The sequence below is a fragment of the Astatotilapia calliptera genome, chromosome 17 (assembly GCF_900246225.1).
Source record: "Astatotilapia calliptera chromosome 17, fAstCal1.2, whole genome shotgun sequence".
NCBI classification, from domain to species: domain Eukaryota; kingdom Metazoa; phylum Chordata; class Actinopteri; order Cichliformes; family Cichlidae; genus Astatotilapia; species Astatotilapia calliptera.
In genome coordinates this window covers 16,530,272-16,541,190 of record NC_039318.1, presented here as the reverse complement: position 1 = coordinate 16,541,190, position 10,919 = coordinate 16,530,272, and the positions used below count along the sequence as shown (strand labels likewise).

General features: G+C 45.7%; 1 protein-coding gene and 1 long non-coding RNA gene across 2 annotated transcripts; both read right to left on the bottom strand.

Moving 5' to 3' along the window:
• Nucleotides 1-1,023: 1,023 nt before the first annotated feature.
• On the bottom strand, nucleotides 1,024-3,638 carry LOC113008817 (zinc finger BED domain-containing protein 1-like). The gene is made up of 2 exons (XM_026146630.1): nucleotides 2,437-3,638; nucleotides 1,024-2,161 (listed from the first exon to the last, which is right to left on the bottom strand). Exons 1-2 carry the CDS (start codon nucleotides 3,507-3,509, stop codon nucleotides 1,594-1,596), a joined length of 1,641 nt encoding a protein of 546 aa, XP_026002415.1. The 5' UTR covers nucleotides 3,510-3,638; the 3' UTR covers nucleotides 1,024-1,593.
• A 334-nt stretch (nucleotides 3,639-3,972) lies between these two features.
• Nucleotides 3,973-5,060, bottom strand: LOC113008842 (uncharacterized). Its single transcript, XR_003270072.1, has 3 exons — nucleotides 4,544-5,060; nucleotides 4,334-4,458; nucleotides 3,973-4,251 (listed from the first exon to the last, which is right to left on the bottom strand). It is a non-coding gene; the product is annotated as an uncharacterized LOC113008842 (long non-coding RNA).
• Nucleotides 5,061-10,919: the final 5,859 nt, after the last annotated feature.

The window sequence follows — 10,919 nt, the reverse complement described above, 5'->3', positions numbered from 1 at the left end:
TCACGTCACGAGCTGCCTTTTCTTAACAGATACTGCAGCCTGGATCAATAACACCAAACGCTGGCATATTAAAGGCAAACAGAGGGCTGTTATTTGGTAGCTTTCAGAGGCTTTTGGTTTTCATCACTGATGTTTTTGTCCTTGACATTTTCTGTTAGGAATGTGCTTTGCTCTCTCAGCCATATCTTTCTTATTTTAAATAAAATTAGGGGAAATTTTGATCATACTTTCAGTCAATGCCTAAATTAAACAAGAGGGGAAATACAGACACCAGCACTTTCCCTTTAGGGATTATATAGTCTTCATAATCACCCCAAAATCAATAATATTACAATCTGTAAAAATTATGGCCCTTACCTTGTTCCCACTTCATTTATACATGAAGGAGCTAGAGCCTAAAATTAAATGAACAGTTGTTGGATAATAATATGAACTGTCAATAAGCAAATTTATGTGACAGTTATGTGACATTAGTGACGTTTGTTTTTTTTGTTTTGTTTTTGCCTGTCCCGTTTGGTTCTTCTGCCATCAGAATTATTGTCTAAAGGTGAAGAAAGATGCCCAACGGATTTACTTTACCAAATTGACCATCCCAGCCTTCCCTTAATGGTCTATTTGATTCACCTTTTATTGTTTATTTTATTTATTTTTTATTTTCACTTGCTAGATACGGGACAGACTTGAATGAGGAAAAGAAAAGGGAGAAAACAGCGGAGAAGAGGGACAGGGATAAAGGGCAAAAAAACACCGGTAAATAAGCAGACAAAAAAAATACATATATCAATCACCTGGATCACCTGTTGAGAAAGAAAAAAGAAAACAAGCAGAAGAAAACGAGAGAAATACAATAAACAACATCACGATGATATATGGGAATATAACAGTAGATACTCAATATTAAACATTATTTTGCAGCATGTAATATCGTTAGTGATGTTTGTACTAACTTGGTTTTAAAGCCTTTACTTTAAAATTAGGGCTGTCAAATGATTAAAATTTTTAATCAGATTAATCACAGCCTAAAAATTAATTAATCATGATTAATCGCAACTCGAAATATGACCAAAATGTGTGCAAACATACGGACAGATAGCGGATTTTTACACACTTGTTAGTGTTATTTAATGCTAAGACCACGCTGAGTGGCCTGCGTTCACTCAGCGTGGTCTGACGTAGGCTGGGTGTTGTGCTGGAAGCGAATTAATCACAGCCTAAAAATTGATTAATCGCAACTCGAAATATATGTGTATATATGTGTAAAAATCGGGACAGATAGTGGTTTTTAACACACTTGTTTGTTTTATTTATTATTAATTGTGAGTACAAGCAGTACAAGCAGAACAGAGCTTCAAATAATTGTGAGGGATTTTTACTGAATGTTTTCCACCCGTTTAAATCTAGCACATTGTTTTATCCATATACATCTTCAAGTTCACAGAACATAGGCCTAATTCAACAGGCAAAATAGAAAAAATCTCCAATCATCCTTTTGGGTAAGGTAGATTAGTGCAAAAAAAATATGAACAACAGTGAAAAGTATTGTTTAAATCACATTCAACCATAGAACAAGCTCTAAACACACGGTCCTCTGGTCTACTCATCCTTCAGCCAGTTGCTGAGACAAACCAACTTGTCCACGTTCTCTGAGTGCAGAGCAGACCTCTTCTTGTTCACAATGTGCCCTGCTACAGAGAACAGCCTCTCACAGGGCACTGTGGAGGCAGGAGTGGCCAGGTATCTGCGAGCTCTGTAGCGCTGTATGGCTCTGTCCTGCTGTACCTCCTCCTCTGACTCAGAGTCAGAGTCCATCTGCAGCAGGCTCAGCCTCTTCTTGGCTGGACCTTCTTCTGCAGTGTGTGATCTTCTAGGAGAGTCTTCATGCAGCATGCCTGCCAGTGTGGTCCACACTGCTTCTCTGTCAGTCTTGGGCACACTGCGTAGGTCTTTAAAACGTGGGTCCAGTGCAGTTGCGATCTGGAGCCATGCATAGTTGGTATGTTCCTGGCGGGAAGCAAGGTCTTCCTTAAACTTCTCTTTAAACCTCACCACATATGCAGGGTCCTCATCAGTTACTTCCATGACACGGCGCAGGTGGCAGAAGGCTGGTAGAACTACAGAGCAGGAGACGTAGGCCTCTCCTCCCAGCAGTTCAGTCACATATCTGCAGTGGAATACACACACACACACACACACACACACACACACACACACACACACACACACACACACACACACACACACACACACACACACACACACACACACAGATAAGACAGCAAGTTTAAAAAAGCTTTTTAATACTAGGTAATATTAATAAAATATTTGATTTCATTTATTTTTTAAATAAGACATTTTCATAATAACAAAACTGATTTAAGATGTATGTTTGATACATTTAATCTAAACCTACAATTATGGTCACAATGACAGGCTCACCTGCAGGGCTCTAGAAGTGTCTCCAGTCTCTGGAGTTTGTCCCACTCTGGAGGCGTCAGGAGGACAAGTTTATGCTTTTGTTTATCCAGAGTTGCGGTTACTGCAGTTTGGTTGCGGATCAAGCGCTTCACCATCTCCAGCGTGGAGTTCCAGCGCGTAGGCACGTCCTGGGCCAACGGCTCCTGCTTGCGCCCCAGTGACACCTGCTCTGCGTTCAGCTCTGCTGTGTTTGCTGGGCTGTGCTTAAAATGGCCAACAATTTTGCGGCATTTGGCCAGCGCAGTGACAAAGCCACTGTCTGCGAGACTCACTGTGATGCATCTCTGTAGAATGTGCGCGGTACACGGCATGTGATTGAATGGCATGATGCGAGCCGCGGCGATCATATTGCGGGCACTGTCCGTGCCTACTGTTGTCACCTTCTCCTCAATTCTCCACCTGCGAGCAACAGTCTGGAACTGCTCTGCACAAGCCTCCGCAAAGTGCCGCTCTTCCGTTTTCATTATAGTCAGCGCAAAGGATGTCAGACCCCAGGCTTCAGTGATTAAATGCGCAGTAACTCCCAGGTAATTGTCATTACTGAATGATGTCCAGTGGTCTCCTGTCAGAGCCACGCATTCTGTGTGAACTAAAGCCTCTTCTTTTTTCCTTTTCTCCGTTTCATACAGTTCGTGGATTCGAATTGTTATTGTGCTTCTCGCTGGGGGCTTGTAGGACGCGTCCTGAGATGCAACCTTTAAAACATCCGCAAAGCCCTTGTCCTCCACAATGCTTAGCGGTCTACAGTCCTTTGCTATCCATTTGGCTATATTGTCGGTCAGTTTGTCCAAAGAAGACTTACCGAGTGGCCTGCGTTCACTAAGAGTGGTCTGACGCAGGCCGGGTGAAGCTGCTGCCCCGACAAACGCGTGTTTGGCATTAAGGTGGTATTTTAAGGTCGAATTTGAACGGTGAAATTGAAACTCTTTACTACAGTGAGTGCAAATTACAACGCGTTTGTTTATTGTCCCATCTATGTTCTTCTTGTATTTAAATTCCCCATCCAGAAGGCCATCCTGTTCCTGCTTCTCCATTTTCAGTGGCGCGGTAAACAAATCAAGTGGAATTATGGGAGCGACTTATCTGCGTGTTGCGCTAAATAGTTAAATATTCTAACGTAATTAATTCCAAAATTTAATTATCGCAATTAACGCGTTAATTTCGACAGCTATATTTAAAATATACGCCGTTCATTAGCTGACCTTAATCTTACAGAGAATGATCAAAGCTCACGTAGAAACAAACAAACAAATGAACAAAATATGTTCTCCTTCATTTCTGTCAAACAATGCTGTATGAAACGTTTCCAGCTGTTAGTATCATGGTTGCTAGGCAACCTGGGCAGCGCGACGGAGGCTAGACCGTCCCATTTCAGAAACCTCGCACTTCCGGCCTTAGCGGTCTTTGAGTACGCGGCCCTTGTGGACCGTTAAGGCTGCGTACTTTAAGGCTGCAGACCCTGAAGTGGGATACAGCCTGTGTGTATTTAAGTCACATCTGTTACGGCCGAGAGGGCCAGGCAGTGGTTGTGGACTCAAATGCAGACACAGAGGGAGGCAAAACGGGCGTGAGCACAAAGTTTATTTACAGAGCTGAGCGAAGTTACAAAACAGAAAACTAAGAATGCTATAACCTATGCATGCTATGAACTGTGAAAGCTATGAGCGGAAAACTGTGAGGCAAAACTGTGAACGAGAAACTCTGAGGGCTGGATTCCACAGAGGGATCCGGGGAATGGAGAAAGGGGGCAGCGGCTTGGAGGGAGGTGTGAAGTCACTATGATGAGAGGAGGAAAGTAGTCAGTGGAAGTCTCAATGAATCACAGCTGGAGGATTAGGCTATGGTGGTTTGGGCTTACGCGTTGCAGATTTGAAGTGTCAATCGAGGAGGGAGTGTCCAGGGGGTTCCGGGTGAGGAGTGTCCAAAGCAGATCCAGAATAGGCTTGGAGTGGGGAGCTGAGCAGGGAGGCAGGCAGATGGGTCCTATGGCGAAAAAGGAAAGAAAACGTAGGAGGAGAAAAAACAGTACTCCAGAGTTCTCGCAAGGGCTTGGCGGCCTAGCACTAACATGTGTTAGCAGAAGATCTGGCAGGGGTCTGTCATGAACGCTGGTCTTATATGCAGGTGACTTGATTGGAACCAGGTGTGGAAGCTGATTGGAGTCTCCGTCTGAAGGTGGAGCCCAGCAGAGTGGAAACACCCCGTATTCACCCGGACCATGACAACATCTACTCGTTTGCTAGTTGCTGGTTGGTCTGTAAATCTCCTGTTTCATCCTTGTGTTCTCCCTGCGATTTACCTCCATGTGCCTCTGCTCACCCACCTTCATGTTTAGTAGTTTTGTTGTTCCCAGTTCAGATTATCTTTAGTTCTGTTTGCCATTTCCACCTTGTGTTTTATTTTTACAATAAATCTCCTTCGTACCTCCACGAGTGCCTGCGCTTGGATCCTCCTTTATTTTCTCCACACAACTCATCCCATTCGCTGTAACAATCGCAAAGTTTAACCAGGTGTTTATCTTAGCAGATCTGAGAGCTGTGAAGAAACCACAGCAGCCAATTAGACTGAGTAATTGTCTGAGAGCTGGATCACATTCAAAGTCACCAGCTGTGATACAAGAGGCCGACCTCGACCTGCAGCTGCCACTTAGTGCCACTGAGATCTGGTGTTGGCCAGAGGGGCCGATGGCGCGATATGGCAGCCTCGCTTCTGTCAGTCTGCCCCAGGGCAGCTGTGGCTACAACTGTAGTTTGCCTCCACCAGTGTGTGAATGTGAGAGTGAATGAATAGTGGCATTGTAAAGCGCTTTGGGTGCCTTGAAAAGCGCTATATAAATCCAATCCATTATTATTATTATTAGTGTAAATTGATGTCTGTACCGTCTTTCACTCAGTAACGATCTCTGTGATGAGGTGACTCGCACCTTCATCGGTTCCATTAGGCTTGATTTAAAGTGTAAGTTCATTGTGGATTCAAATCTGAGTTCTCATGCCTTAAAAGCGCTTTTAGTAACTTCAGAAAAGTGTGTGAGCTAACATCGTCTGAAAACATGAGGCACAAAAACTGTCCTGCTCTGCTCTGCATGTTCTGTATGTACCAGAGCATCAGTGGATGTGGTGAAACTCCAAATGTCAGATACATGCTGTGCAGTTCAGCACTGAAGCACATGGGGCATAAACAACTCATCCTTTGGATTTTAGTGTAAGATTCACATAGGAAACAGTACACAGGCTGTTACATCAGAATCTGTTCACACATTGGAGAAGAAAAAAGTACCTAATACACATTTAGACTTCCTGTCACACAAAGCTGAAAAAGCCTAAAAAATACAATTTTTATCATATTTTGTTGTATTTCTATGACCGAGTTTGTACTAAGTACCATAACAAATAAAGAATCTAATAACTGCCAGCTCCTTAAATAAGGAGAGGTCATTTGATTGATGGAGGAACAAAAACAAACACAACAAAGAATCATTTCCGCAAGGAAGTCGGTTTGTTGAGGTTTTAGGCTTAAAGGGGTGAATATTTTACCTCACTCAGGTTTCCTGTCGCTGGCGTTTTGTTAGAAGCCGGTGATGCGAGATAAATCCAGACCACTGTTTTATATGCAGTAGAGTTTCTGGTCTGTCTGTTTAAGTCAGCAGGCCTCCTAAAGAGATGTGACAAGCCTCTCAGATAAAAAGAAGACGATGTGACACACAGAGCTCTTTAGATAAAATCATGTCTGAGAGCAGCAGAAGACGGTCAGGTCTGTCCCACAAATACACTGCAGGAGCAACATGTCTGCTCACGCTGAGCGCCTCCATCACTCAACACATCTGACCGCTTTAATGTCACTCCAACGTTTAGCAGTGTTCCTACAACAACACTTTCAAGAGGTTTTTTTTTTCAAATCTGATAAATTTGTAGGTGTACATATTCATTATTAATACTTACACATGGAGTTCGTCTTGTTCATAGACCAAGTACAGGAAACTGGACAAGTGAAGAAGAACAGTGTGATGCCTAAAAAAACAGGTATGGCAGATGAATAGTATTTCAGAGCCATGTTCTTAAGAAACAGGAATAAATCCAGCAAAGACCTGACAGATGTATGAAAATGACACAAGAACTGAACTGACGATCAGAGGCGCATCTCTGATGGAGAGATGGATTTACACTGTGGATGTCAGGAGGAGGTCCAACAGCTGCATTTCAGGCAGTCGTGTATGAGATCTGAGATAAAACTGGTGAATTATGAGACCAGAAAAGTACCATCAGAGTTTGATCCACCATGCAGTAACATCTGGAAACATCTGATTGGCAGCAGCTCCCTTTTTCAGCATGACAATGATCCCAAACAGACTGCCAATGGAGTAAAAACATACCTAGATAGAAACACATAGAGGGACACTATCAGTTATGGATCGGCCGCCCCAGAAACCTGACCTCAGCATTAATGAAGCAGTGTGGGATCATCCTGACGGAGACCACAAAAAAAGGCAGAAACATCCACAGAAGAGCTTTGAATGTCCTTCAAGAAGCCTGGAGAACTATTCCTGAAGATCCTTACAGAGATGACAGAGAGCCGTCATCTCTGCGTGTCATCTCTTCAACCTTTAGCTCAGAGAGGTCAGACTGAGCTAAAGAATGAAGGTGTTTGCGCCAAATGTTCATTTTCAAGCTTGTTGGAATAGTAAAATGTTTTGCCTTATATGCTGTATTTAAATACATGTTTGCACATGTTTCTAATTTTCCTCTAAAATTTAAAGAAGAGAGGAATGGCTCAAGACATTTGCACAGTACTGCATGTTTTATATGTCCTATCAGGAAATACTTTTTGTTTGTCCCTCTGGTCTTTAGGGATATCAGCAAAGCTAATGGAAATGTTAGCCACATTAGCTGGACAACATGCTAATGCCAAAGATTCTCTAGTTGAGAGGACCAAAAATAAATGTAATCCACGATGTCTTCAGATCCTGAGAGTGCACGTGTTTCCTCTGCAGCCATCAGTGCTTCATTTGGTGCACTTTGCTGGCAGCTGAGATATTTTTGTGTTTGAGTTTCAGCAAAAGTGGCTGTTTGTTCCATGTTTGAGAGTGTGCCAAATGAGCTGCCAGGCAGGCATTATGTAAGACATGTAACATGGTGACATAGATAAGTAACAGAAAACTCTGCATGCCAACAAGGCGTTTCAGGGATTTCAAACACAGACAGAATATGTAGAACAGCAAATGAGAAGAAAAACCTCAAAAACCTAACTTTAAACTCTCCAAAGCTCATATTTAACAAGCCGTTCATGACTTTTACTTTATTATAATGTTAGCTGCACAGATAAATTAAAATATAAAAGTACAAATAAACCTTGCACAGTTTAGAGTACTCATCTGTGTTTCCATTGTGTCACATTATTCTAATCTTGGACTGTTGGGTCCACATGTGGCCATGTCTGCAGTTTTCTTTGGACAACTCAGCTGCAGGCCCACCTGATATGGGCCAGATATCAGGTGTGCAGGACCATGAAAACCAGAGCCTGAACTGAGCCAAGCGCAGGCCCAATTGGGCCCAAATGTGTCTGCTATGTGTGAGTCATACTAATGAAATCAAACTGCAAATGACAATTTTAGAAATCTTTCTCTAAATTTGATAAGAGCCGTCATTCCACTTCAGACTCTCAGGACCGAGACACCAAATACTGAACATTAACCATAACATCTGATAAGACGTTGAAGTGCAGAGAGTCACCGCTCTGCTGAGGAGCAGCTGCTCTGCCGAGGAGCAGCTGCTCTGCCTCCATCGCTGGCAATATTCGGTGATCAGTGTTTGGTGGCGTGACAGCGGGAGGCTTTTCAGCATCCGTCATCTGAGCTGCTGCATTGTTGTCCCCGCGGAGAGGAGCGGGAGGAATGCTCAGTTGGTGGTGTGGAGGAGGGAGGGTCAGAGAGAAGGGGGGTCTATACTTAGAGGACTGACTGCATGTTGCACCTGTCCTCCACTCATCATCATGCAGCTCACGCTTCGAAGGACGACGCTACACCCGCGAGCTGGTTTTGTCCACAAATTCTGAAATGAAGCAGAAACGATGCAAAGACACAACCCCAGCCCCTACACGCCAAAGAACTGTGATTTATGCCGCCACATGTTCTGCTGAGAGGAAACAGATTCAAGTTCGCATCAGTCAATAAAACCAAAACAGAAACACAGGCCAGGCGTGACACCACGGTAGCCCTTCATCTACTTCCAGAGCTTATTAGAAACAAAAAGAATAAATGATTAGACAGTTTGTATTTAACTCATGAGCTCTATATAAAAGTGAAGTTAGAACAGACGGGTCTTAAAAAGACTCTTCTTGTTCCTCAGTTTGTGTGGGGCTCTCTCAAATAATGTCAACCACCAGTTACTATGGAAAAATATGGATTCTTCGACCCGCTGACCAATGTTGCTGGGTGTCTGTCAGGGTTCCTGGGTCGTTGACCCAGTGATTTCAGTTTGTTCATGTTCAGTTTAGTTCGCCACATTAATGTCCTCACTTCCTGTTTTTTCCCCGTGTCAGCTTGTCTCCCGCGTCATTAGTCAGATTATGTTCAGCCCTGTACTCACCTGTTTCCAATCATTGTCATCATTCAACCTGTGTATTTAAGTTCCTCGGTTTCACCAGTTCTCTGTCGTGTCATTGATGATGTTGATGTTCATGTGATGTCCTTCCCGTGCGTTTCCTCAGTTCAGTCAGCCATTCAGTTTTCCAGCCAGTCAGTGTCCGTTTACCTTCTGTTCATCCACTCCTTATAATAAATCCTCACCAGTCTTCACCCACCTGCGAGTCCTGCATTTGGGTTCCTTCTTCCTCTCGTCCACGACACAACTCCTGACAGAATGACACGACCCGTGCCACGAAGACACGCTTGGAACCCAGCGGACTCGGACCTCTACGAGCGGCAGGAGGTAGCGCTCTCCATTTGGGCGGAGAAGCTCAGGGGGAAACAGCGGCTCTTCTCAGAGAGGGAGCACGTCTTTGGGGGGACTCGCCTGGCTCTGGGCGGGCCTCGGAGACGCCGCGGTCCTCCACCTGCTGCCTCACCTGCAGCGGAGCATTCGCCGCGGAGAGTGGGCGTCACAGGCCAAGCTTCGGCCGCTCGCTCTCCCGCTGCTCTGCTCCTCGCTCGCCCGCCAGCCGTTTCACTTACCGGACCTTCAACCTCGCCATGGCACAGCGGCTCCGCCTACCACCTCGGCTCAATGGAGGCTCCCGTGCCAGAGGCTCGGCTGTGTACCCCGCCTGCTGCCTCTTCCCGGAGAAAGCGGCGCACACGCCGCCATAAAACGGACTACTTTCAGCCACTCCCGATGGTGAGCTCCAGTGACTGTTTTTTGCACTCACCATCTGATTACTCACTTGAAACGCACTACAGACCCACTTCTGATTCATGGGGAGTCTCCCTCCTAGACGAGGACGTGGACTGGGAAGAGTTTTTCTGCTCTTCTCCAAAGACTGTAAATAGTGATGGCAGAAAAACCAGAACAACCTCCAATAAACCTGCCAGTAACACACACACCGCCACTATTTCCACACCCATTATTCAGCAATTTCCCACCAGCACGGGGGCCCAGCCTACGCCCACACCAGTGCCAGCCCCCAGGAGGAGGGCAGCTGTGACCCGGTCTACCTCCACACCTGCTTCTGTTTCTCAGGTGGGGGTGACTGGTGTCCAGCCACCTTCCGTGCTCGTCCCAGCGCCCAGGCTGAGGGCAACCAGAACCCAGCTTGACCCCCCTGGAGGCTTGGAAGAGCTAACCGGTCCACCTGCTACTTCACCTCTTCATCCACCTCCTGATCCAGCTTTTCATGCCCTCGCACTATCACTGGTTAGGCTAGCTGAGGTGTCCCCTGCTCAGGCCCCAGCTTTATTAGCCCAGGCTGCACTGTTGTCCCCTTCACTAGCTCACTCTTTAGCTCAGCCATTAGCCTCACCGACCTCTGTTTATCCATTAGTCTCCTCAGTCCAGTCAGTTCCCTCACCTGCTGTTCAGCTTTCACTCCAGTCAGTTCCCTCACCTGCTGTTCAGCTTTCACTCCAGTCAGTTCCCTCACCTGCTGTTCAGTCTCCTGCTGCCCTCCAGTCAGTTCAGTCACCTGTAGCTCAGTCTCCACCTGCCCTCCAGTCAGTTCAGTCACCTGTAGCTCAGTCTCCACCTGTCAGTTCAGTCACCTGTAGCTCAGTCTCCACCTGTCAGTTCAGTCACCTGTAGCTCAGTCTCCACCTGTCAGTTCAGTCACCTGTAGCTCAGTCTCCACCTGTCAGTTCAGTCACCTGTAGCTCAGTCCCCTGTCCAGTCAGTCCAGCCTGCTCCTGTCCAGTCTGCTCCTGTCCCCCGGTCGCCCGTCCTCCAGCCAGTCCAGTCTGCCGCCCAGTGCCCTGTAGTCCAGTCGCCTCCTGTTTCCCAGTCGCCTGTCCACCATCCCGT

What these genes read in the sequence shown, in the direction of transcription:
- LOC113008817 (XM_026146630.1), bottom strand. Translation starts at nt 3,509, where the DNA reads ATGGAGAAGCAGGAACAGGATGGCCTTCTGGATGGGGAATTTAAATAC. An exon ending in ACACTTCTAGAGCCCTGCAG is followed by an intron (nt 2,162 to 2,436) that starts GTGAGCCTGTCA and finishes ATTCCACTGCAG; the next exon opens with ATATGTGACTGAACTGCTGG.